The 27,487-nt window shown below is 49.4% G+C and overlaps 1 protein-coding gene across 2 annotated transcripts in view; it reads right to left on the reverse strand.

The window, feature by feature from the left end:
* The window catches only part of Hspa12a (heat shock protein family A (Hsp70) member 12A), a 158,508-nt gene that overhangs the window by 27,975 nt on the left and 103,046 nt on the right, over positions 1-27,487 (reverse strand). For both annotated transcript variants that reach the window (XM_029472581.1, XM_021151657.2), the window contains 5 exons: positions 12,468-12,553; positions 11,715-11,839; positions 9,435-9,621; positions 6,264-6,368; positions 5,193-5,309 (listed from right to left, as the gene is read on the reverse strand). In XM_029472581.1, coding sequence (XP_029328441.1) covers positions 5,193-5,309; positions 6,264-6,368; positions 9,435-9,621; positions 11,715-11,839; positions 12,468-12,553 — 620 coding nt within the window. The remainder of the gene's footprint in view (positions 1-5,192; positions 5,310-6,263; positions 6,369-9,434; positions 9,622-11,714; positions 11,840-12,467; positions 12,554-27,487) is intronic.

The following is a 27,487-nucleotide window of genomic DNA, read 5'->3' on the forward strand; positions in this document are numbered from 1 at the left end:
GGAAGGCCAACCCGACCTGGACTAGTTTGGGGTACATGCACAATAAATAATGCTAACTATGTCCTCAGAGTGAACATTCAGAGACATTCCTGCATTTATCATCTTATGGCTATGCCTAGTTGGGTTGTGTATATGGTTTAAAAACCAAATGCCTTATGGGAAGGGACAGGCAGAGTGGAGAAACAGGCATAAGGCTTCATCTGTCAGTACAATAGATGAAACCATGAAAACTACCTCCTAGTGATCAAATGCATCTTCATTTGGGCATGGATATATACAGCCAATCTTAAGAGTATATTCCTTTTAAATGTTTTATTTTGAGTAAAGCTTTCTGGCTGCTTTGTGACTCTGCCTTTCTTTCTCGCATGAGACACCAGAGCTTGGAAACCCTAACCACCAGTAACACTGGCACTGCTACCAGGCATTGCAGTCTGCCTCTGACTATGCAGAGTTGGTACAGACACACCAAGCCTCTGCACTGGGCTCTGCACTCCCTGAGCACAACAGAGAGGTCTTCTCACTCTGTAGCAGGTTTCAGTTGCTGAAGTAGTGACTCAACCCCTTCTCCAGCCAGCCAGCCTTCTTCTGCGCTCTCCTGGCCCTGGTCTCTGTTTAACTGAACATGAGCATTCTGTAGGAGGGCCCTCGGTGTCCTGAAATGTGTGCAAACCTGCAGCATGCTAACCCCACTTACTCCTCCAGGATCTAAAACTGCCTGGTGGGAAGCTAAATTTTAAAGCCCTTCTGGAATTGTGAGATCCACTCAGGAGGTGTGGGCGACTGAACGGCTCTCCGGGGAGCCCACAGAAGTGGCTGTTTACCCCAACTACTCAGCTCCTTGGCCCTTTGCAATCTGCCAGGAAAATCTGCCAAGAGACTTGGTCCACAAATGAGAAAGATGGCCAGGCCAGCTACACGTTCTACAGGGCCGCGGTTGAGTCCCGGCTGTCCCAGATGGGAGTCGTACTGGCACTCAGGTTTCCCCTGATAGGGTTATTATTCACTGCAGCCTGTCCAGGCAGGAAGTTACACGCTGTGTCTCCATGTCAAATGAGGTCATTGTACATGGGAGCATCATTTATTTAAGAGGCTTCTGGAACTCACCAGGGTTACACATTTTATGCAAAACGCCTCTAAAATAAAACTGGACAATTTCCTGTCCACGATCCTCTGAGATTTAGCCTTCCCCCTTCCTCTCCCCTGCCCCTCCGTCTTCTCTTTTCCTCCCTCCCTCCCTCTTAGATCTTTCCTGAAGGCCTCATAAGAACAATCCAGTGTCCTTTCTGCTCTTCAAGGATCCATAGCCGTCCAGAGTGTGCAAATCCTAAGGGATTGAGATTTGGCACGTTCTTTCTCCCACGACTGAGACCAGCAGCCTAGGGAAGGTCTCCGGACAAAACAGGTCTGTATGCACGACTCTGCAGCCCTCCAGGGCGCCGACTCAAGCGGAGGCCCTAGACCTAGTCCAGACTAGAGGATGCTGTGCCGAGATCATCCTAGCTCTTCTCTCTCTGAGACTCCTTCCCTCCCTCTGGCAGGTGAACGTAACAAAAACTTGTACTAAGAAAGTCTCCTAAAAGCTCGAAGGAGGGTCTCTGTGTTTCCCCACGTGAGCAGAATGGCCGCCCAGCTTCCCTGCTCGTGTTCTGCTGGTACCCTAGTTCTGCTTCGTTCGCAGGTCACTCCTGTGGGAGGGCTGGCAGGCAGCTACCACCGTGTAGGAGGGAGCAAATGCTCATCTGATTGATTAAGGTCCTTTCATGGGGATCGACAGATACCCTGTGAGCGTTCCCAGAAGACGCTGGGCTCGGAACACTGGTTTTGCTTATGAACTGCATAAACCAGGGTTCTCCAGGGAAACGATACAAGCAGGGTACTCAACACATGCAGCAAGAGATGTCTTACAAGGATTTGGCTCACAATTACAAAGCCTGATGAGTCCCAAGTCCCTGGCTGGGTAGCTCCTGTCTGAAGGACACGGGCTTACAACCCAAGAAGAGCTGATGTTTCCATCGGAATCCAAAGGGAAGAAAAGAAAGAATACATGTCCCAGCTGAAAAGCAAGCAGGAGGGATTTCTTCCCGCTCAGAGAAGGGTCAGCTCTTTGCCCTGTTCAGCCTTCAGTTGGCTAGAACAGGCCCATCCGTGTAACAGAGTCACCTGCTTACTCTGGGCAGCTAAATAATGACGTTCAAATCACCCTTATAGGAACACCAAGAGCATTATTTTTAACCAAACATCTGGACAAACTCTGACCCACTTGAGCTGACCCACAAAATTAACTTTCTAGGACTGGACCTTCCTCATACTATAGTTTAAAAGGCAGAGGGGTGCGGTGAAGAGATGTCATATGCTGTACCCCCACTCTTCCTGGAACTCTCCCTGAAGGCAAGCTGAAGACACTGCAGACTAACCATTCCCTGTGTGCATCCTCTAAGTTCCTATCTGTAAGCCATTGGGCCCCATGAGCAACCTGAGGACCCTAATTCAGCTGGGCCGTTCTATCCAGTGACTTTCAGAGCCTGGCACACAGGGGCCCCAGTGTAAGGGCCTAATGAAGACATGAGTTTAAAAAAAAAAAAAAATCAAAGACTAGCCAAACAAAGTGGCCATCTTTAAACCCACATGGTCATGTGACCTGAATGGAAGCATCAAAGCAGAACTATAAAGGGTCTGCACCTAAGCTGCAAAAACAACACCAAAGAAAAGTTAACCTGACTTAGAAGACAGTCTCAATGTCCTGCATGCCTCTGAGTAAACCAATCCTCCTGCCTCAGCCTTCTAAGTACTGAGATTACAGGGATGAGCCACCACGCCTGGCTTGTAAGGCCAGCTTTATTCCACCAAAGCCAAGGACACTATGCCCTTCCTTGTCTGATTTTTCTCCCGAGACTCTGAAGGGTGAGGCTCCACCCCTTGTCCTACCCACTCAGAGACTCCATCCTAGGAAGAGCCAGGCCAGAGCTGCCCGGACTAACAAATTGACCAACCACCACGCACCTCTCTCTTTTTTCCAATCTAAAAATAAGATCTGACCCCTCTACAGGTCACACATTTGCTGCTGAAGCCTTCCTGTGGGCTGGGGAGTGCGAGCTGAGGCCATGAAGTTTGCATATCCTTTCTGGGAACAGCTCAGAGCACAGTGCAGTATGGGCAAATGGTCAAGTCCCGACGGCCCACCCCTGAACACACTCATCTTTGGACACACCCTGAAGGCTGATGCCCAGGGCTCCTGTGAACAACTAAGATGCGTCTGCATCCTTCTCTTCTTAAAGGTTTGCCTCCTTCTGCAACTTCCTGCCTCTTACTTCAGCCCTATAAAAGCAAATCTATTTTTGGCAGCTTCATACATAGAGCCAGATTCTCACCGCACAGAGGAGGGGGAGAGCGGAGGAAACAGCCCCGGAAAGGGGACTGCGAGCGGAGGATAATCTGCCCTTGACCTTGAACAAGCTGAGCTCCAGGAGCTGCATTGGGTAGAGCCCTGAGTACTGAACAGAGCCTGTGGCGCTCAAACTCACGGGGCCACATTACCACCTGCTGGGGATCAAGGTGCTTCGGTGACTCTTGGTAGGAAAGGATCATATATACATGGCTACTGACTTGATGTCACAAGTCTGCCTCCTGAGAAAAAGTGGGTATGGTGTCTCTTGGGAGGTCTTATGAGGACAGAGGACAAGGAGACATCTAAGGCACTGATGACGTGCCAGTCCTGGCTAGGACTGAGATTAAAGACCAAACCCTGACTCTCAAGGCAGAGTACTGATCCAGGCTCATCAAAAGCCAGCTCGGCTGGGGACAGGGACAGACCACAGAAGACTGCTTGGCACAGTTATCTGTGATGGTAGGGAGGCTGCATTGGTATGTTTCTTGCAGCTAGCAGAAAACATCTGACAGAAGCAGTTCAAAGATGGCAGGGTTTATTTTGGCCCCAGGTTTGAGAGTACAGTCTGGTCACGGTCATGGAGGGAAAGGCATGGTAGCGGGAACCTGAGGCAGAGGCTCACACTGCACCGCCAGGAAGCAGGAAGAATGAATGTTGGTGCCTGGCTCCCTTTCTCCAGCTTAGTCAGCCTAGGATTCCTGCCCATGAGAGGTGCCTCCTGCAGTAAGATGGATCTTCCCACATCGACTATGGCCAGAAATTTCCTCACAGACATGCCTTAATGTTTGTTTCCTGGAAGATTCCAGATCTTGTCAAGCTGGCCATCAATATCAACCATCAGAGAGGCTGTGAACATCTACAGCACGGGTGAACTCTTGATAGCTGGTCACCAATCTTGGGAGAGTCTTGCCTCGGAGGGTGACAGGTTCACCATGGAGCTGCCCTGGTGTAGGAGCCTGACAGCACTCGGTATGTTAGCCCTCACCCTTCTCGGAGAGTCCACATGCTTCTAGATGGCCCTGACGGGCAAGTAAGCAGAGGGCGGTCCAGTTCCCAGAGGCAGGTGGCCACTGTCAGCCTCCTGGCCAAGCTGAATCCTTGCCTCTACTCCCTTCTTATATAAATGTTCTTGTTTCCAAGGCTTTTCCTGAAGTTTTTCATGGTCTTTCATATCTACAGGAAATGTCTCTGAGCCACAGTTTGAAATCCAGTCCCCAAAATTTACAGTGGAACCATGACCCAGACACATGAATCCAGAGGGAGGGATGAAAGAGAGAGAGGATGGGGGAGAGAGGGTGGGAGAGAGGGAGACAGAGAGGAAGGGGAGAGGGAGAGAGGAAGGGGAGAGAGGGAGAGAGAGGAAGGGGGAGAGAGGGAAAGGGTGAGGGAGAGGGAAACAGAGAGGGAGGGAAGAAGAGAGAGAGAGGGGGAGAGGGGGAGAGGGAGAGAGGGAGAGAAAGAAAGAGAGAGAGGAGGAGGAGGAGGAGGAGGAGGAAGAGGAGTAGGAGGAGAGGAGAGTGGAGGGGGAGGGGAGGGGAGAGGGGGAGAGGATGGAAGAGGGAGGAAGAAGGGGGAGAGGAGAGGGGAGAGGTGGGAGGGAGGAGAGCGGGTAAGAGGGGGGAGAGGATGGGAGCCTGTTAGGCTGACACAGGAAGCTGAGGCACAAGAAGACCCTTTACCCATGTCTCTTCCCATATTCCTTAGGAAGCTGGTGGATGCTGGGAGATTCCTGAGCACAGTCACAGTCACCACTGTGGGAATCTCAGCTCCTTCTCCTCTGCCCCCCCCCCATCCCAATGTCCCTCACCTGGTAGGCAGCTTCTCTCATGAACTGCTTGGCTGGTTGCTTCCAGATGGCAGGCACCGTGATGACCCATCTGACGTCAGAGTTCTCAAAGTCTGACCCTGCCTGGTCACTCAGCTCCTAACGCCGAGAAGAATAAGTGTAGGAGGTGAAGAGATGCTGCTGGCCCCAGGGACACCCCCTGGGACACCCCTCCTGTGGCTTTGCTGAGCAGTCAGTCCTTTACCAGGAACTCCAGAGGAGCCTGTGCCTACATCCCACACAGCAGTGTGGAGGCAGGGCGCCCCTGGGCTCTTCTCAATTATTTCATACGCACCCTATAAGGGAAGGGACTGCTGACTCTGTGGATTTACCTATTATGAGCATTTCATACAAAGGGAAATAATTATATAACGAGGCTTTTATGTATTGTTTCTTTTACTTCGTATGATGTTCGCAAGGTTTATCTGACCGTGATATGCATCTGTATTTCATGTCTTTTTATGGCTGAGTAACATTCGGTTATCAATCAGCTGACGGACATTTGACTTGTCTCTGCTTTTTAGTTTTTATAAATAACACTGCTATGAATTTTTCAATGTGAATGGTTTTATGTGTGAGCGTTTTCGTTTCCCTAGGAGTGGAATGGTTGGGCCATGTCTCTGTGTCTGTCTTTTTTAGGAGCTGCCAAATTTGTTCCAAGATGCTGAATACTTTCACCTTCCCACCAGCGTTGCCTAAGAACACATTCAGGAGCTGGAGAAATGGCTCAGTGGTTAAAGAGCCCTGACTGCTCTTCCAGAGGTCCTGGGTTCAATTCCCAGCAACCACGTGGTGGGTAGCTCACAACCATCTGTAATGAGATCCAAAGCCCTCTTCTTGTGTGTCTGAAAATAGTGTACTCATAGTGTACTCATAATAGAGTAAATAATAAACCTTTAAAAAAAAACTTTAAAAACATCAACAAAGGAACACACTGGACTGTTGTAACCTCAGAGCCCACATGCTCTCCCCGTAGGCTGCACCTCCGCCTCCTGGGCAGGTGCAGCAACCCAAGGTTGGCCTAACATAAGACTGACTGACGCTAGGCTTTACCTTCAGAGCCTGCTCCTTGAAGTACTGCAGGGCGTAAGCGAAGATTTCGAGGGCTTTGACCTTCTTGCCATTTGCTGCTGTTAAGTCTGTGTCCATGGTGAGGTCCTACAGAAAGATGTGTCCATGGTTAGGAGGAACCATGCCTTTGGTTTGGGATGGCTGTTTGGAGACCAGAGGAATCCTGCTTCCCTATGTTGAAAGAGGCAGAGACAATGTCGTACCCCCTTACCCGTGCAAGGGACCAGGCAGTAATGTCTCCTTACTCTGTTAAAGCTCTGGGGGTTCTCCCCAGGCCCCACCATCACTGTGTCCTCCTTCCCTCCCTCCCTTCTCTCCCCTTCTTGGCTCCTCAGGAGCAGGAGCCTCTGGCCCATAGCAAGTCCTGGGAATGGAGAGCAGGTGCTAAGCCCAGTGCAGTTCACATGCAACTTCCAGACATGGGTCACCCTTGGGAGCTCTGTGACAGCTTGAATCATGCCACTTCACTGCCAAGCGGGATGCTAACACACAGCAACCTCTCCTTCCCCGGTGAGCTGCCAGCCAAGTCACTAAAATAGAAGAGTTCCTATTTTAAGGCTGGTTCTGTCTAATCTGCTGAAAGCCAGGCAGGCATTGCTGCCTCTCTGGCTCTGCCAGAAGCCAAAGCAGCTGCCATACACGGTCCTCTGACAGGGGATACGGTGCAGAGGCCAGATGGTGGGTGGAAAGAGGTCATAAAAAAAATCATGAACAGGGTCCCTGGGGGGGGGGGGGGGGGGGGGGATGGGTGGGTGTGGAAGGAAGCCTCTGGACTAACCCACTTATCAGTGGGAGGAACAAATTAATCAGATTGATGTAGGCTAGATAGCCAGGCTTTGCCACTGTTTTGAGGCGGGGCCACGAGTTACTGATGGGTCTGTGTGGGGCCTTGGGTTATATCCTAAACTATCTGCTCATGCTCACTGCTCCCGGCCAGCGCCCCATTCTCCTGGTGCCCAGCTTCTAGATTCTCAGGCTCAGGGAGGCAGCAGAGTCCTGAGAAGCTACAGTTTCACCCTGTGCCTCCATTGCCCAATCCTGACAATCAGCACTGCGGCCCATCAGAAAAAAATGTGCGAGACCTTTCCAGCCAGGAGAAATGCAACCTCATGTAAACCTTGAGCCCTGGAGGGCGAGGTGCCAGTGGTGAGTTTCCTGCCTCCCCTTTGCTGTCTCCTCAAATGCCAATGGAAGCTACCACTCGACTAGAACTTTCCTTCCTCTGGGGACATCATGCATGTATATCACTTCGATCCTTATACTCCCTGTGAACAAAATCTTGTAAGTGTCTCCATTTTAAAAAGGAGTGTGAGCTGGCTCTGGTGGTGTGGGCACACGAGTGTTGGCCTAATCCTTTGCCTGGGCAGTGATGGAGAGCTGGCCCTGGTGGCATGGGCATGGGAGAGCAGGCAAGCTGACCAACTCAGCTACCACTCAGGCCCTGATCCAGGCCTTTGAGCTGGTTCACCCCAACATCTACCCAATCTCTGAACTGCTGGAGCATGTGAATGGGGATGGTACTACAGATCCAAAGCTGCTGGATCTCCATGACACAGGACAACAGGATATCCAAGAGGAGTCCCCGTGAGAATCCAAGATTGATGTGTAGCAGAAACCAGAGGCCTCAGATCAGACCAATGACTCACTGCAAAGAACATCTGCAAGTAAAGTTGTTTGAGGAGAAGAGTGTACTGTTTGACACACTGTGACATACCACAGTTTCCATGGCCAGATGGGGTTGGTTTTTTGGGGGGGAGGGGAAGGAGATGGGGGAGGAGGTTACAGGATGGGAAGCAGATATGGAATGACCTGGAAATGAATGGGATTTGGTGTTCATGATGTAAAAATCACAAAGAGTCAATTAAAAGTAGGCAAATAAATAGAATTCTGAAACGGAAGCACAGCGAGGTCTAGCAAGGTCACGTGGCTTGGACTAAGTGTCTTAGAGGAGTCAGGGGCGGCACTGAGACCCATGGCATGTGGCCAGAGCCTATGGTCTTCATCTAGTTTCCACCTTTCCCATGAAGCTTCGGGAAGGGGATGCCTGCTCGACCTGGGCCACTCACAGAACACTGGCTTGCTCAGAGTTTTAGAAGTGAAGCCGTTGGTCTGTCATTCAGCCCTCTAATAACTACCACACGCGCTTAACTTCTTGCTCCACGCACACAGAGGGTGGCCTGTTTATTAGTACTGGTTTGCAGAGGAATTTTAATCCAGCAACATGGCTGCTCTGACAAGGGGGTCACATCCAAAGACTTTCTAGGTCTGTGTGATCTGTCTGGAATGACACACCTTTAATCCCTATGGCTGGAATACAGACACGCCCTTAGGACACACCTTTCATCCCAAATAATGAAGGTAAAGTTAGTTTGTAGAAGGAAGCAGCCATGTTTGAAAGTGACGTCTAGTTGAGAGGCAGACAAAGTGACGAATCAGAGATAGATTTGACAGAATGAGTCAGAGATGGAATATGCCCAACTCTCACAAGAACAGACAAGAAAGAGAGGCAGCTTTAGAAGGCAGTACAGAGAGGGGGAGGGGGAGGGGTTTTACAGAGACAGGTTTAGGTTGCAGGTGAGCAATTCAGTCAAAAGCTAAGAGAATGCTTGGAGAAGCATTTGGGCCAGGAACAGGCTGAGTTGAACCAGCCAGCCAGAGTTCAGAAAGAGTTAGAAAGTGTGAGCTTATTCGGCAGTAAGAATCTGAAACAATTACATCTGGCGAATAAAAGATGTTTTTACACTGGTAATCATTTCCAAACCGATCAGTTAATAAATAGCCTCAGCCCTGACCCACCTCCCCTACTTGGGTCTTCAGCCACGAGTTGGTCTCAGTGGGTAGAGGGGCCTCTGATCTCTCAACAGCCCCTTGGGCAGCAAGGGGGCAGCACCTTGCACCCACGTCACAGTTGGGATGCTCTCTGGCCTGTCAATTTCCTAAACAAAACAAACAACTAAATACTCCCAACAACTCGCCCCCCCCCCAAACAGCAGGATGCACTGTGAGCCCACAAACGGATGTGAGGAGCCTTCCAGGCTGTTCCAAGACCTAGTTAGATGGTCATTAACCTCTTTTTAGGAGAAACCTGGGGAATCAAGTGGAAGACCCTCTACACTGCAGTCCCTTGCCCCCCCTCTAAAGAGACCAACTCACCCCTGTGGTGTGGAGTTTCATCTTGAACTTCTCCAAGTATAGCCATTGCTTGGCCTCATTGGGGTCCAGGTCATGGTAGAAGTCCCTGGCAGCGTACCCAAAGCTGTGGAACTTCCTCTCTGGTGTCAGCAAGATGGTGGTCGGGGTCTTCTGGTTGGAAACACCAGGGTCACCTCCTTCCCATCTCCTGTCACCAAGGAAAAGCAGAAGTTACAGGTCTTTGAAAACCCCCAGTCTAGTCAGCACAGTGGAGTGGAGTGTCTACTGTTTACATCTGTCATTGATGTGAGAGCTCAGACTCACTCTGTATCAACTGACTAACATCCAGACACGCCTCAGTTAGAAGGAGAAGGGGCAAGAACCAGGTTCTTACTCAATACAAGTTCTGCGTTCACTTTTTACTCAGTGTTTACTGAGCAGCTACATGCTGGTGACACATCGGTACAGTGCTTACCATATTTCAACCTTCCAATAAGCCTGGTAGGCCATATACTGTTTTATTTTTCATTTTCAAGCACTCAGCAGCTGATATGAGTACACAGCCAGCTGGATTCCTCTTCTAAATAAGACCTTTTTGGACAAATGCAGCAAGACATGCCTGACCGGATAGAAAGAGGGAGCCCAGGGGCATGATCTGCGGGTCCGGGGAAAGCAGAAGCAACAGCTGGTGGGGCCCAGGAGAGATCTCAGAAGAAAGCTCACTTCAGGCTGCTTTAGGTGAGCTGGCCCAGGTAACGGTTAAGTGATGGCTTTGGTCAGGCAAAGCCTAGAAGATGTACACACAAGAAGAGTGAGGGATGGGCTGGGACAGCAGAGGAACCGGGCTGGAAAGATCTGTGAATAACGGGAACAGGTGCAAGTCTAACAACAGATCAGGGACGCTGCTGTTGAGCCCAAAGGCAGGTAGGTGCAGAGGTCATGCCTCGCCTGGGGCAGAGCTGAGAGAGACTCAGGAAGAGAGAGGAGAAAGCCAAACAGACCAGAGAGGGCTGAGGCAGCCAATGGCTATGGTAATGAGGAGCACAGAGGACCCAGGAAGGGGGAGCTCAGATAGCCATTTGGGGTGCTGGGGAGGAGGCGGCTACAGGTAGGGAGCATACAGAAGAAAGAACACATGCATGGAAAAGAAGGAGGGGCCCCAGACAGCTTCCATAGCTCAGTGACAGCCATGGTGACAAGATGGGGATCATACTGAGGAGGAGACACAGGGCCAGAGGAGGACACCGGTGGGCAGACACAGACATGCAGTGGGGCAGGGCTGGGGTCAGCTCAACCCTAGGGTGGGAAGGGCAGGTTGCTCATGGTTCTTTTCTCCTCTCTCGGGGTTCCTGCCCTCCAGAAGCCAGGGCTGCCAGGAGCCTGCACTGTTCCCTTCCCTGCCAAGCCTAGACCTGGGAGCAGCCTTAGTGCCAGACATGGGCCCAGTCGCTGCTGCCCCGGCTGAGTTCTAACCTGTTCTAACGTGTTCATGCCACATCCAGCATGAGAAGGTCTGCACAGAGCAGATGGGTGCCTCCTGTCTTGAGGGTCCTCCACTAAGATACCTGTGGCACTGTCTCTGGCCAGACTCCCAGTCAAGTTGCACGTTCCCCCATCAGCTAAGTGCCTCAGACTTGCTGTGAATCACTTTTTCAATGACTTTAGACAAACACTAATGTCTCACTCTGAGGTTGATCACTGAATCCCCAGGGACATTGTCCCATGGGACCCCAAGGACAGTGGTGAAAACATTAAGGATGCCCCAGGGCATTTTGGCTTTGGAGTCACTGGGCTGAGGTCCACCCTTCTCTGCTTTCTCAGGGGCTGGGTGTTTTCTGCACAGCGACGGGTGGGCACCTTCCTGCTCATATCTTTCATGTATGCTGATTTACTCCATAGAAAATCTCATTAAATTTGCACAAAGAACACATGAGGCAGATACTGCCTTTATCCCCAACTCTAGAGTGAGGAAACAGAGGTGTAGCAGGTTCAATAATTGCCTGAGGTCACCAGAAAGTGGCTAACCCTTGGCTCACCTCTATCACAGGTACTATATAGGGTCCTTGCTGGCTCCTCTGGAATTACTCTAGCTGGGATTAAATTGTCCTGCACAGCCCCTCCCTAAACTATGTAAGAGTTAACCCAATGATTGACAGATGGAAACCTGTAGTCTGGACGTTGGCAAGTAGCATGGGGACGTGAATCAGAATGCTCTCCCGCACACCAGTGACTAGCCTACCCACAAGCCCACGCAAGTGTGGTACCCAGGCCACCTGGTGCCCCTCCCCCTGCCACACTCACCGCATCACGTGGATACATTCTGGCTCCTTGGTAAAGCTGTAGGCATAGCCACTGGACGTGGTCCCAAAGTCGATGGCCACCACCACAAGAAAGGTCTGCTGCTCAGAGACAGGGTCAGCATCGTTCTGAAAGTGCATGGGGAGCCACGGGAGGGTGAGGGCCAGGCCTCGTCTTGAGGAGGAAACCTCCACCCTGCCCAGTTTGGCATTCACTGAAGGCAGACTGCCCTGCTCGAGCAGGCCAGCTCCAGCTCCAGCTCCCATCTGAGAGGGAGAGGCTTACAGAGAAATGAAAGCAGCCCTGACTGGCTGAGGGTGCCCCCTGCAGATGGTTCCCTTCATTAGCTGAGCGAGCATACGGGGCTAACTATGGAAATGCTACCTGCCATGGGGCAGAAGCCCATGTCTCCCCACTACTGCAGAACCCCTGCCACCACTCTAGGCTCTCAAAAGCTGATCCCCCTAAGCTCACACTACTTTCCAGGCTGGTGCCTCTGCATCCACCAGGCACACCTCAGAAAGCTTTCCCAGGCCCAGGATAGGAAGCAGGCTTGGCAAAGTGCATTTGCTTCCACCACATCCATGTGCACACAACAGGGGGATGTGAGCGGCTTGCCTAGCGAAGGCAGCTAATACATGCACACACACATGCATACACACACACACTCATGCACACATATATATACATAAACTCTCACATACACACAAACACACATACATACACACACAACAAACACTCACACACATTTCTTACCAAGATATGGGAAGGGGACAGAGGTGTTATTCCTGTGTCCCCGAGACTCCGGGCTGGAGAGGAATATGCAGATGTGGGGGCTGTTTCTGAAAGGAAAGACAAAAATTAGCTTCTTAAAAGTGACGCAGGCCCAGCCCAGGAAGCAGGAAAGAGGCCAGCGTGGCTTTGTTCCTACACACACAGGTTCTAAACAGTCTGCTATAATACCGCACGGGGCAGTCCCCAGCCTGGAAGTCAGGATGTCCCTGCCCAGGCCACTAACCCTTGCACTTGGCCTTTAGAACTTGAACAAGTGGATGTTTTGCCCCTTTTCTCTAAGTGACCACCAGGCCTGTCACGGCCACCCTCGCCTCTAACCCCCCATTAAGCAGGAGACACTGCTCTGTTCCCAGAAGGGCTCAGCTCTGTAATGCGGACTCCACAGTGGACCAGCACAACCTGTGTCACGTGCAGGAGAGTGTGGTCCTCTGAGCAAAGCACTTATCATCTTCATTGGAGCAGCTGCGGCAGCTTGTGGGAGCCCACCCCAATGGGACTACAGTCCCTCGTAGAGCTAGGGATTGCTGGGGGGCCCGGGGGGGTGGTGCGTCACAGGACCTGAGACTCAGTCTTTCCTCCTAACATTTGTTTATGATTCTGCCCTAATAGAAGTAGCCTTGGAGGCTGGGGAAGCTCTGGAGTACACAGGCTGGGAAACATTACGGGAGTGGACATTACGGGAGCGGCTCCTCTCAAGTGGCCACGGAGAAGCCATCATCCCATACTGGGTATGGGATTTTCTAGTGTGGCTGCTTCATGGTCACTTGTGTTCCTGTGAGCAACCCCCTCACCCATGCTCTGTGTGCCTAATTACCTCACTGGTTCCCCAGTCTACCCTTTAGAGGGACCATGTCACTGGAACTTCATGACAGGCATATTACTTATGTCTCCCCATGGAGGAAATTATTGCAACAGAGAAGATAGGCCAGTCTTCAGGTATCCCGGAAGAGGATCTACAGCCCTCAGGCAGCCAAAGGTGCAGAGGACACACCCTACTCCAGGGTTAACAATTCTTGTTCATGGAATATGGGACATGAGAGCAATTGTCAGAAACAGCATCCAATGACTGACAGATGTATCACCTGCCCCTCCCAAGGCACAAGGCCCTCCAGAGCGCAGTGAGCTCAACATCTTCAGGGAGACTGGAGGTTTCTGACATTCAGGAGGGAAAAGGGTAGCAGCCAAAAGGTAGCTGGGTCAGCTGCCCTGGCCCTGGGACTGATCCCCATAAGGGAAACTAGGTCAAACTAGGTCAAATGTCCTGTTGCCCTGGTCCTTGTCCCGTTGCAATGATTCAATTACAGACATTTGCTCTGGAGCAGTCTCAGGGATATCCCAGGACAAGACACACTGTCCCTGGTCAATGCTTGAAAGCTCCACAGTGCCCCTGTGCCCACTGCCCAGGGCTGGCAGGGCCCCAAAGCAACCAAGCAAAGACTTGCTGACAGAAGCTGCTATCCAATCAGGGATACAACAGCAAGATGCTTCATGCCCACCAGTACCATGGGCCAGGCAACTGCTCTGGAAACTCTGCTAGTTTAGTACACAGCTTAATTCCATGTAGGCGGTGTATGGGTTGGCTCTATCTGGGAGAAGCTCTCCTCTCTGGGGGAGCACGAGGAATAGCTCCATCTGCTAAATCGCTTTGTGTTAATCCCAGCCTCTTGCAGAATTGCTTTTTCTCTACTCGGTGGGAATTCAAACAGCATTATTCCAGTGGCTCCCGAGCAGGCTGAGGAGCAAAATGGATCATGAATGAGAGAATGAAGTCTCCTATCTGCAAGTCACCTCCTATCTGGGCTCACAGCCTTTCTCTTCCCCAGGAGGCTCCATGAGTTTAGAAGAATATGGTCAGCCTCATTAGCCACCAAAGAAATTCAGATCAAAATGACAATGACATCAGGCTGTGGTGGTGCACACCATTAATCCGAGCACCTGGGAGGCAGAGGCAGGTGAATCTCTGAGTTCGAAGCCAACTGGCCTACCAAAAATTACTATGAGATGCTACTTCACCCACAAGGATGACTATAATTTTTAAAAGGAAAGAAAAACAAGCACAGAAATTGGAAGTCTGGTGCTTTGCTGGTGAGATGTAAATGGGCCAGCTGCTCTGAAAAATGGTTTGGCTGCTCCTCCAAATGTCATATGTAGAATAACTACGTGATCCAGCAACGTAACTGGTAGAGACTTGGAAACGGACTCACAGAGAGACTTGTATGTGAATGCTCGTGGCAGCAGCAGTTGCAATAACCAAGACTGGAAACACACCTGTGGTGTGTCCATCCATAGCGGAAGGAGTTCACCAACATGGCTGAATAGTATTGGGAACAGTACAATCCCGTGCAAGGCCGACAACCGCCCCCTTCCCCCCCCCCACCTCACTGTAACACCAGCGAGCCAGGAAACAGTGCAAACAGGACAAACATGAAACACTATGTAATTTTGCTTGCATGAACTATCCCGAACAGGCAAATCCAAAAAGACAGACAGTAGGGAAAAGGTGACCAAGGGTTATTGCTTTCAGAAGCCCAGAGTTCCTGACTGGGACAATGAAGAGTTTTGCAAATAGCGGTGCTTGTGGCAGGCACACTGTTGTGAACATAAACCATGCTGCTCATTAATTGTTAAACATTAAACATAAAATCGTTTCAACGCGAAGCTCTGTGTTATGTATACGCTACCATAATAAAAAATATTTATTAAGCGCTCATCTTGGGCTTGTGATGTAACTCAGTTAGCGGAGTGCTGGCCCAGAATGTGCAAAGCCCCGGGTTTTACTCCCAGAACCACATGGTGGCCAGCACTGTGAAGGTAGAGGCAGGAGGATCAGATGTTCAGGGTCACCCCCATGTTATATAGGGAGTTTAAGGGCAGTCTAGGCTACCTAAGGCCTTGTCTAACAACAAAACTTATCTTGCTTACCAGAGGACAAGCTTTCCTGTTCCTACTAGTACCCATGACCCGCTGTTCTTGAAAAGGGAACGAGGTAGACTTGGCTCCTCAGTGAGCCTGCAGAACACCCCAGCTTTGCTCACTTCCAAGCACTGGGAACCTCTTTTTATAAAAGCCTGAGGACTCTGTCTCTTCACACTGGGGCCTAGCCAGGCAACCCTTCTCCTGGTTGATGATGGTTGCATTCTATACAAAGACCCTGGGGCAACCTTGGGCGGGTTGCCATCCACCCAGAAGCTATCCTCTCTCCACCTGCTACCTCGAAGGCCTGAGGCCGTGTGTCCACATTTGCACAGAAGGTCTTGGATGATATCAAACATCTAATTGCCCGGAAAATCTGGTGTTGGCAATTAGCAAACAAGCTACATGCACAGGGGCTGCACACACCCTGCTGCCTCCTAGTCCTGATTATCTTGTCACTCAGTCCTTCTCAGGCTTTCTTTCTTTGTCCCACGACATGCAGAACAGCACACAATGACTGTGACATGCAGAACAGCACACATTGAGCCATATATTGAACACACACGTGCTCTGGGACCTCAGGGGACACCAAGATATACTGAGGGCAAAAATCAAGGATAGGAAAAGTGGTTGCCGTCCTCCCCTCCCCCGGCACATATGGCATGGTATTGAATAAATCATTTGACTTGCTGATCCCTTTCCAGGCCAAGAGGCAGCTGAACTTCATGGATTTCTTCCATCAGAAATTAAAATTCAGCTGCACTGTGCAGATTTCAAACAGATCTGCCTGGATGGGGAAGGTGGAGTGGTGACATTCTCATAGATAGGTGCAAAAGCAAGGTTTAAACGTCGTGGGGAAATGAAGTGGCGTTACTGTATTCCCTGAGAGGGTACAGCGGGAAGCTTAATTTTGCTGCACTGAGTCCCAGCCAGGACCGACTTCTTTCGTGCTGTCTACAAGTCACAATAACTAAGACCGTGGAAATTGAAATCTTTCCCAATAGATAGAAGATAACGGGCAAGAGTCGGAGAGGCTACGGGTATAGGGAACAAGACCATTTCTCTGGCTTTTGCTTAGACAAAGGTCATCTACAAAAGTAAATTCCAGGTGCCACCAGTTCATGCTGCTGTACAGTGACAGCCCCATAGGACACAAACTCAGATAACAAGCATTCATGACACCCAAAGCTCAACCTGTGGGAAGTTTCCTACTAGAAGAAGAGAAAACATAGGCTCAGCTTTCTTTGTTTGGTATGTTTGGCGGTAGAGGAAGTCCAATCACCTCCTGTAGGCCAGGAAATACAGACACTACACATACCACACACACATACAATATACACATACCACACACACACATACACACACAACACACACATACACACACAACACAAACATACTACACATACATACTACACACACACTACACATACTACAATACATACTACACTCACCACACACATATTATACATACACCTCACACACTACACACAAACATACCACACACCACACATACATACCACACATCCACATCCACACACACTCCATACACACACACACCACACACTACACACACATACACTCAATATACTCTACACACACAGTCCATACACACACACACCACACATACTTCACACACATCCACTCCACACATCCACACACTCCACAGACATACGTACACTCCACACACACACACACACACCATACATTCCACACACACCACACACACATACACTCCACACATACCACACATTCCACACACAACATACATTCTACACAAACATACTACACACACATACTACACACACACAACACACACACATACTACACATACATATACACCACACACTCCACACACACACACATACTCATAACATCCACACACTCCACACACACACAACACACATTCCACACACACTCCACATACACACCACACATTCCATACATACATACTACACACACACACACACCACACACACACATACTACACACACATACTACACATATGTACACACCACACACTCCACACACACACACACACATCTGTGTGTAGTATGTGTGTGGTGTGTGTGTGTGTGTGTGTGTGTGTGTGTGTGTGTGTGTGTGTGCAGAGGAAGGAAAGGATCTCAATATGCCCTTCAAAGACCCCATGTGACCTAACTTCCTCCAAGTAGGTTTCACCTCTCTGGTTCCAATGTCTGCAGTAGCTTTGGTAGGAACAAGAGAGGAATCCTACAGATTTAAGTCACAGAAGTTAGAAAGACAGGGACCATTTCAAAGATGCAAATAGTCAACTGCAAAACCCCGGCTAGGCTAAGAGGAAGTGAGCCTGATGCTCTCTCGTGAATGGAAATTTAACTGTCACATTTCCTACATCAATAGTTTTAGATGACTTTTTTTGTATACTAAGAATTGAACCTAGAGCCTCCCAAATGTCCCAAGTGCTCTCTCCCACGGAGCTGTAGAGTCAGCCCATGTCTTAGCTAATTAGTATCGCCCTAGTCTTATACAACTAGGTATGTAGACTATCTTTAAAAAAAAAAAGTTTAGTGAATATAAAATCAGGTGAGAGCGATGTTTGTTGGTTCACTTAAAATGATGTTTGCAGCACAGACTGGTACAGGAAATCAAAGTACTTATGCAGCAAAGTAAGAGATGAATAGATAGAAGTACGCTGAACCAATGCATCTCCTGCTACTCGACTCTGGAACCTGAGCCTGGCATTGGGGAGCAGCTAGTTAGCTTAACCCTCACGGCTTTCCTTAATGGCCCAGGGATTAAAATGTGGGCTTCATCTGGTTCCAGCTACAAAGGCAAGGCACGTAAAAACAGGTCGCATTTTAGTCGCTCCCAGCTCTAATGGCTTTCATCAGAGCAGGCACTCTTAAGACGAGAATAAATGAAGTCTTGCGAAGGGAGTCGTAATTCATAAACTTGCTTGTTGCCCTTGTCTCTGTGGGGGACATTAGTCAGCAAACGGCAGTGAGCAGACCCCCCCGCAGTGCGAGGTACATGGGAATGGATCTCATGCTCTAATCGCGATGCTTTTAAAGATGGAGCTGGAGCCACTAGGCTGGCCTTACGCTGCAGAGCTCCAGATTCGTGTGAGATGTGACGGGCAGTCTCATCACAGTCTTTCCTCCCTGGGGAACTCTCTCTCTGCTGACTCTCCGATTTATGTTTCTATTAAATAAAGGGGCCTTTCCAAAGACTGCTGTTTTCTAAGGATCACAACTTTAAAAATCTCCATTTCTTCTTCTTTCCTGGGATGGCAGGTATTTGTCCAGATTACAGTCTCCGTGCAGAAGCCTGCTCTCCCTCTTCTTACACACCGTCTTTGCAGTATCATCTTGGAAAACTGATCTGCTCAAGGTCATTTGTAGGTTACTGGGAAATGTCTTTTGGGGAGGAGGATAAAAAAAACTCTTTTATTGCCCTGGAACAGGCTTCATGGCTAGCTGAACTAATGCATTACACCAAGCTGAAGTTCCATCTCAGTAAATAATTGATGGGTTTTTTTTTTTTTTTAATTACCATGGTTGATGTCCAGAGTAAATGGAAATTTTATTAGCGTGAGCAGGGAGACCCTCTCGATACAGAGAATCCTGAGGATAAAATAACCGCTCTCCAGATGCTACGTCATAATTATGTAAATGAGTACTCTGTGGTTGAAACCAAAGCATCCAGTATGGGCCCAAAGGGGGTCCTGTGACAATGACATGAATCTTCTAGCGACCTTCTCTTGCTTCCTGGACAGTCCAAGAGATGAGACTGAGAACAGTGAGGCTTCCCCAGTCAGTGAGTTCCCAGAGACACTCAGCTGGGCAGCACACTTTCTCCTCTTACGCTCAGGTTCAAACACGGGTTCCTCGGCCTTCAACGTGTGCCTGAGTATGTGCAAGCGACTGCTGGGAGCCCTGAGGAAACACCTTCTAGACCAACAGCTTGCAGAAGTCAGACTCAGCAACCATGAATCACTAGGCCACCAGCACCCTGCACTTAGAGAATCTCCACACACTGTCTCAAGATAGCTCTGTCCACCAGCTTCTACCAATGGACTCTTCCAGGAGTTGAGGTCAGGTCTTGCTTCCTGTCTGATTCCCCTGGCACCTAACATGTTACAGGGTTACAAATATTGAATAGCTGAATAGCTGGATGGACTGGTGAATGGAAAGACTGAAGAGAGGATAGATATGCGTGTATGGATATGTATGGTGGCTAGGGTTAATGGTCAGCTACATGGAATCTAGAATCGCCTGGCCTCTAGACATGCCTGAAGCAGTGATCTTGATTGCTCTGATGGAAGTGGGAATACCTGCTGCTCTGTAGGTGGTACCATCCCCTGGCTGCTACCCTGGGGTGCATCAGTGGAGAAATGGAGCTGAGCACCCAGCATTCATCATGGCTCTCTGCTTCCTGACTGGATACAATGTTCATCACCCTCTCTGCTTCCTGACTGGATACAATGTTCATCATGCTCTCTGCTTCCTGACTGGATACAATGTGACCAGATGTTTCAAGCTCCTGCTGCCATGATTCCCCCACCATGGCGGACTGTACTCTCCAGTTCTGAGCCAGAAAAAAGTCTCTCTCCCTTAAGTTGCTTTTGTTGGGGTGTTTCATCATAGCATCAGGAAAAGACATTAAAACAGATGGATAGACGGATATTTATGTGTGCCCAGGAGCGGGCCTGGTGACTATGATCTACGGACTTGGAGCAATGATGAGGACCTTCCCAACGGAGGCTCCAAACTCTCAGTCAGTGTAATGGAAATGCACCTGCCAGGTTGCCACTAAAATGTAGAATCAACCCTCAAATCAGGCAGATATGCCTCGCTCCTCAGACTCCCCTTTATGCCTGAGGAACCATCATTGTTCTTGGACAAGGAGGTCCTCTCCATCTTCGTCTCCTCCCCCCTTCCTCCCACCCCCTCTCCTGGGCGCTCTCTCTCTCTCTCTCTCTCTCTCTCTCTCTCTCTCTCTCTCTCCCTCCCTCCCTCCCACTCTCTCTCTCCCTCTTCCCTCCCCCTCCCTCCTCTCATTCTGTCCCCAAGCCCCATCATTTCTGTTTCTAACACCTCTCATTTCTTAGTTCACATTCTGCAAAGTTACTACCATAGACTTGTTCCAGATCCTCTTGGCCTTGGTCATAGATCCGGCTTGAGCCTGGCCGTGCAAGCCACACCCACCTTGCAGTCAGAGCCCTCTGGTCAGAGCTGAGGTCCCTCTGCTTCAGGAATCCTGTCAGGGGCTTCCTAATGTCTAGTCCAATGAGGGAGATCTCCACCCACTGATAGCGCTGACACTTTATAGCCCACCAGCCTCCATCTATGGCCTCTGCTGCCCCATGTTGGGCCACACCACATCGACCCAAGGATCCCAGGACACTTTGCCTGATTGGTTCCTGTCTTAGGTTTTTATTGCTATGAAGAGACATCATGACCAAGGCAACTCTTATAAGGACAGTTTTAATTGGGGCTGGCTTACAGGTTCAGAGGTTCAGTCCATTATCATCAAGGCAGGGACATGGCAGCATCCAGGCAGGCATGGTGGGGGAGGAGCTGAGAATTCCACATTTTGTTCCAAAGGCAAACAGGAGAAGACCGGCTTCCAGGCCAAAGGATTAAGACAAAGGTCTTAAAGTCCACACCCACAGTGACACACTTCCTCCAACAAAGCCACACTGACTCCAACAAGGCCACACCTCCAAATAGTGCCACTCCCTGGGCCAAGCATATTCAACCCACCACACAGGCACTAAGTGTTCAAATATTGTGAGCCTATGGGGAGCATTCCTCATTCAAACCACCACAGTTACATGCCTAATACCACCCAGGAGAGTAACCCCGATTCTTTATCGAGACAACCTTGCCCTGTCCTCCAGGCCCCATCCCCCAAAGTCAGCCCTTTTGGTTTGGGTACCAGATGAAAGGACTCTGCTCATCTGTGCTTGGTAAGAAACTGGCAACACTCAGGTGCCAGGAGTGCTAAACTGGGTTTCTCCAAGGAGCAACCACCAAGGAAAAGGCAAGGGTTGGGACATGGATTAGAGGTTCTTAGCCTGATGGGCATTAGCACTCCCCAGAGTGCTTATTAAAGTGGATGCTTCAGCATGCCCCACTCCTTCAACAGGTCTGAGGCCCTAAATGTGAGCCCACAGGGAGTTCCCAGTGCCTGACTGCTCCAGAGATCAACTGCTACAACTTTAAAGAACCCAAAACACACCAATCATGGGGATTGCAACCTGTGGATCAGAAATATTTTTTAACTCATGAAATGATGAGAAATGTAAACACTGATCAAATTTTGATGTTAATGGTTTATTATTCAGAGTGTAGTTATAGACTCCTTAAAAAAGAAAATGTCCTTCAGAGAGACAGCCTCAAATAGTCACAGATGAAACAATACTTGACTAGGAATTGGGTCAGAATAATATGGGAGGGGGTGTGGCTCGGTCCTTGGAGCAGCACACCCTTAGCACAGCACTTGATTTGTAGATGCAAGGGATCAGATGTCTAAGGTTAACTTTGTTGTCCTGGTTATTTCTTGCCAGCCTGACACAGACTTGGGTCACCTGGGGGGAGGAAACCCTAACTGAAGCGTTAGGTGGACTGAAGGGCATTTTCTTAATTAATTATTGCTACGGGAGAGTGCAGCCCACTGTGGGCAGTACACCATTCCCAGCTGGGCTAGGCTCTGATCTATGAGGACAGCATAGCACATTTCAACATTGCTGTATTGGGCATTAATTTTATAATGTATAAAATATGGGGACATATCCAAATCATAACAGATATAAGTGAAAATCACCACTTCGCATATGAGCCAAAGAATATGGGGGAATCAGAGCATCAAGTCCTGGCAATGGCCATTTGTGCTCCGAGCTCAGGCAACCACATAGCTCTGCCTTCCTTGGGCTACAGAACGGAACAAGCACCTTCATTTTTTAAGCTATTAGTTGTTTATGAATTAGATAATTATTAGTAATCATTAATTAATATTTAAATTTATATATTATGTTTTGTATGTGCATTTTATTAAAATATATCATTTTAATATATATTAAAATGTTTACTTAATATTAAACTACTAATCAAAAACCTCAAAGATCCAAGTAAGGGAGGGACAATTTGATGTCACAGAAGTCTAATAGCAGAGTCAGGAAAGGAAGAGCTCAAACCCTGGCCTGGCTACTTCCCAGATGCAGGCCTTTGTGTGCAACTTTTCTTCTTAGGGCCTCATTTCACTCACCTGAAAATGAGGCTAGGTAACCATGATGTATTTTGTCACACACTATGAGGATTAAGCAAAAAATACCCACCAAACCTGGTGCCTGGCAAACATCCAATACAAGTTCTAGGTGTTTTTTTACCATCAGCACCACCATCAGCACCACCACCATCATCACCACCACCATCAGCACCACCACCATCACCATCACACTGATCCAGATGCTGAAGAGGAAATGATCCGTGGATATACCTCGGAACAGGCAGAGCGCCCCAGACATACAAGGTCGGTCAGTAAATGTCACTAAATGCCCCTGCATTTAGATTCTGTGGGTTTGTTCATCAAAGCTGAAAATCCATACAAGACAGAAACTTGGCAAATGGAATGTGCAAGAAACTTCTAGTGACGGGAACTGTGAGGGTCAGGACTGCCAAAGCTGAGGGAGACTGTCTGGGCCCAGCTTCCCACTTAGGCTCTCTGCTCACAAGGAGACTTCCAGATTAGCCACGGAGAATATGGGAGGCCACACAGCCTTGAGCAGCCTTCTTCACTCTTGCAAGAAAGACTTGTTTCTCACCTAAAAAATAATGCTCTTTTCTACTGGAGATAGACCCCTCCAAGTTAATGGTAAAACATGCCTGGGAGGGTGCGGCCCTCACAGGCTGCACAGCTTCTGGAACTGCTGGGAAGCCGAAGAACGAAGAACGAAAGTGTTTCTACCACCCAGTCGGCTGGGTGCACACTGAGCAAAAGAACAGGTCCCTGCCACCACCACATGTCCTTGGGAGGGAAAGGGAACAGGAAGGAAGGGCAGGCAGATAGAATGTCTGGGTTCACCTTTCTCTAGCTGAACTCTCTAGTAAGAAAGTATTGTCCTATGTCCAGGAAAGGGCAGTTTCCCAGACCATCATGTGCCCCAAGCTGGAGAGCCTGGACACACCCTCCAACTTTATGCAGGTGCCTGTGAAGGCAGAGCTATGAGCTCACAACACAATCCTCTGCAGAGTTCCTTAGTAGAAAAGATGTCCCAAGACAGATGTGTAAATGGTTCTCTGACCTGGAAGGGCATCTCCCAAGCATGGACAGCTGCATCATTGCCTTACAGACAGGTGCTATCCGATGCCAGGAACTTATGGGCTACAGCTTCTCTTAGATGCCAGGATGTGGCAGCAAAAGGATACAGTTACTGAACAGGTAGTGTCAGCACAGGTCTATTCTAGCTTCTTCTCCCTTAGACACTCTGAAGCCCAGCATGCTGATGCAGCCGCCTGCTAAAGGGCTGAGCAGTGGCCACCCTTCCACCTTTCCCTTCCTGGGAGATGATCATTTTCAAAGTGCTGTGGAACAAACATTAAGATTCCGAATACCCATCAAAAGCCATATCAGAACCAATAGCATTGATACAATCTAGGGTAGCTGACTGATACAGTGTAGCTGTAGCTGACTGATACAGTGTAGCTGTAGCTGACTGATACAGTGTAGCTGGCCATGGTGGCTCATACAAATCTCAGCACTTGGAAGGCTGAGTGAGGTAGGAGGATCAACATGGGAAGCTAGCCTGGACTAGTGAGTTCAGGACTAGCCTGAGATATAGCATAAGACCCTGTTAAAAACAAAAACAAAACAACAACAACAAAAAACTAAACACATTCTGGGTAACTATTTTCAAGGACAAAGCTTCTGCTCCCAGAAAGTAAAAGCAAAAACAGGCAAATGCTCCGAGGTGTGAACGAGCCCTGGAAAGAACAAGGCAGCACTACTGCCCAGCACAGCCTTAGGAAGAGTCTGGTGGCTGGTGTTCAAACTTTAGGGACACCTCCAGGACCCAACACCCCATTCAGCACAGCTCTTGCACCATGGGTAACACACAGGCAAAGCCTTGGAGTCTTACAGGGAGAAAGGAGAAATCTTTTCTTCTGAAGACTTCTTAAGATCTTTTAAACTCAAAACCCCTAATTCTCCTCAATGTTTTTATGAGAACTGACGGGCTACCTACTGTGCTAACAAGGCATCTTCTCGGTAATTTTAATACAGAAATCTTGAGAGGTGAACTTGCATGTCAACAAAGACAGGATTCTTCAGCTGGGTCCAGTTACTGATTAACACTGGCTTCAAAATAGTAGTGCATGAATGGCAAAATCTCAAAAGGAGCTTCCTTCTGGTGGATCTGATGAAAAGTATTTAACTCGGAGTTTAAAAGGCAGGGGAGAGAACATTGGTGAACACTGAAGATGCATTCCCCAACACTCCCCTTATCTCCAGGTTGGATCCGTTCAAAGTCTTTTATCAAGAAAGGTAAGGGGTCCCCAAAGCTGCTTTCTAAGGAAGTGGTTTAACTCTAACCTTTCTAAGGAAGGGTGTCTCCACAGAGGGGTGGCAAATCCCAAACTCCTTATCTCATCGACCCCAATCTCCACCCAAACACATGCCTAGGCAAAAATGCAAATTGAACCCCCCTGAATTCTTTACAGAGCTGAGGTGGGGGAGCAGATCTGGAACAGAGCAAAGCCAGGCAATAGAATGTGTATTAATTTTCAGGGGCATGGAGAGACTGCAGATAGCCGGGGTGTTCACACACCCCAGTGTGTGTGTGTGTGTGTGTGTGTGTGTGTGTATGTGTGTGTGTGTGTGTGTGTGTGTGTGTGTGTTAAGTGAGCATGAGAAGGTTTAAGATAAAGCGTCCTCCTAGGACCCTTTCTTCTGGTCTCATACCCAATCCAGACATGCTTGGGCCCAGGAAATGAGCCTTTGTACTGTAACCACCATGCATGGATGGCCAATAGCCCCATCTGGGCTTAGGGAGGAGATCTTGGGCACCCATGGTGGTTCATTTGCCCCTTCGGCCCTGTTCTTGTCGTCCACAGGCAGATTCCTCCAAAGACGCAGCACTCTGGCTTCAGTCAGCCTTAGGGTGACCTGCAAGGACAGCCTCTGACCCTGCTGTTATTTTTAACAGCCCATGTGGAACTCAATTAATCCACACCATCTCTCCTCTGCAGAGTGGAATGCGCCACACACCTTCACCTCGCCACGCAGTGACCAGCCTGACTTCTGCAACACACCCACTGAACCTGGAATGTCTGAGTCCTGTGTTGACCCTCAGATGAGGAAATGTAGGGCTGGTCCCAGGGACACCACGCTAGCCTTTACTACCTATTCACTATGAGAGGGTCCTGAACGATGTGGGCTGAGAACACTCTGAGTTAGTGAACAAGAAAGTTCCCGAAGCTACACATGCCACTGGGGAAGTAGGCGGCTGGCTGCTGGGCAATTGCTTCAGCATTCTCTGTACAGGAGATCAGCAGAACAAACCAGGGCCTTAGTAAATACCAGCCCAGCCTGTGTGCCTGTTCCAGCCCTCCTCTGCCTACCCCACCAGGCTGCCATCCTCTGGATCAGAGAACAGGCAGCCACGTGAACTTCATTCAGGGGAGCTGGCTGACTGAGTGCCCGCCCTCTGAACTGATCTTGCTACTTCAGCTCAAAACAATGAGAAGCAATGCAGACTCATCCCAGTGGGAAGGAGGCCTGGAAAGTGACTGCTGACCGGAAGGGGACTTGTGCTGGGTGAGAAAGGTGCAGCAGGGACCACAGCAGAGGGGACACCATGAGAATGACAAAGTTGTATGAACTTCCCTGACCACTGACCCCCCACCACCACCACCACCACACACACACACACACACACATTCCTGGCTGGTTTCTGCCTCCAAGTGGCTCCCCTTGGGTTCCATCTTAGCCATGAATGTCCTCACATGACCCCCACCTCTAGTACCTGCTGAAGCTCTCTATTGCCCTTTGCATATGATTCAACTACTTCACCAATCAGATGCCTTGATTAGGCTTTCGCTATTACCCCTCGTCATCATTGCCCCTTATACAACCCTCTCCATCAGTGGGGGCTGTGCTCTCTGCCATCTGGGAAGCCATCTGCTGTCCCCTAGTCTGTCCCCTGCACTGTCTGCAGCCCCTTATTGTAGAAGGAGCTGACCCTTCTGGCTGATCTCCAAAGCAGGACCCACCTCCTGCCACTCCTCCAGGGTGGGGGATGGGACTGAGACCTCAGAGTTAACCAGGCTCAGGGATACCAAGTTCTTCCTTTCAACATTTCTGCCCCAGGCCTCAGATTCTACAACTCCAAACAGAGCTAGCAGCCGTCACACTCAGGGAAGACCTAAAAGAAATCCCCAGTACTCATAAAGAGTGTTCATGAACATGGGCACCACCTGCCAACTGGCCACACAAAGGGCATACAATACTGACAGTCTCTAAATCAGTTGTGAAAACTTCTACCCTGGTCCAGACAAGGCACCGATCCCATGTGTATCCCCAAAATTACTACAAGCAAGCAGGGCAGCCACTGACACCCAGTCCCTGTGCCAGCTATGCACCTCCTACTCATGTGCTGAAATCCCTACATAGTTGAACGTAAGCCAAACCTATGACCCAGGAACTCCATGCTCGGGCCTTTATCCATGAGATATGAGGATCCGTGTCTAACATGAGATTTATTCCAGAATGTTCGCAGCTGCATTTGTTTGGTTGTGGTTTTCACAGAAGTCAGACACAGTTCCAAGGAGAATGGATACATGAAGTATGGTTTAACCACAAAGAGCTACTACTCTACAGTAATTAGACCCAGCAACTGGGACACCAGAGCAGGAACAAGCCTCAGGATCACTGCAGAGCAAGAGGCCCTGGGTAAAGAGCACACCCTGAATGGGAGCACGCACAGACCAGGGAACACACATAGACTAGGAAACACACACAGGCCAGGGAGCACACACAGACCAGGGAGCACACACAGACCAGGGAGCACACACTGGCCAGGGAGCACACAC

The sequence above is a fragment of the Mus caroli genome, chromosome 19 (assembly GCF_900094665.2).
Source record: "Mus caroli chromosome 19, CAROLI_EIJ_v1.1, whole genome shotgun sequence".
Lineage (NCBI taxonomy): Eukaryota > Metazoa > Chordata > Mammalia > Rodentia > Muridae > Mus > Mus caroli.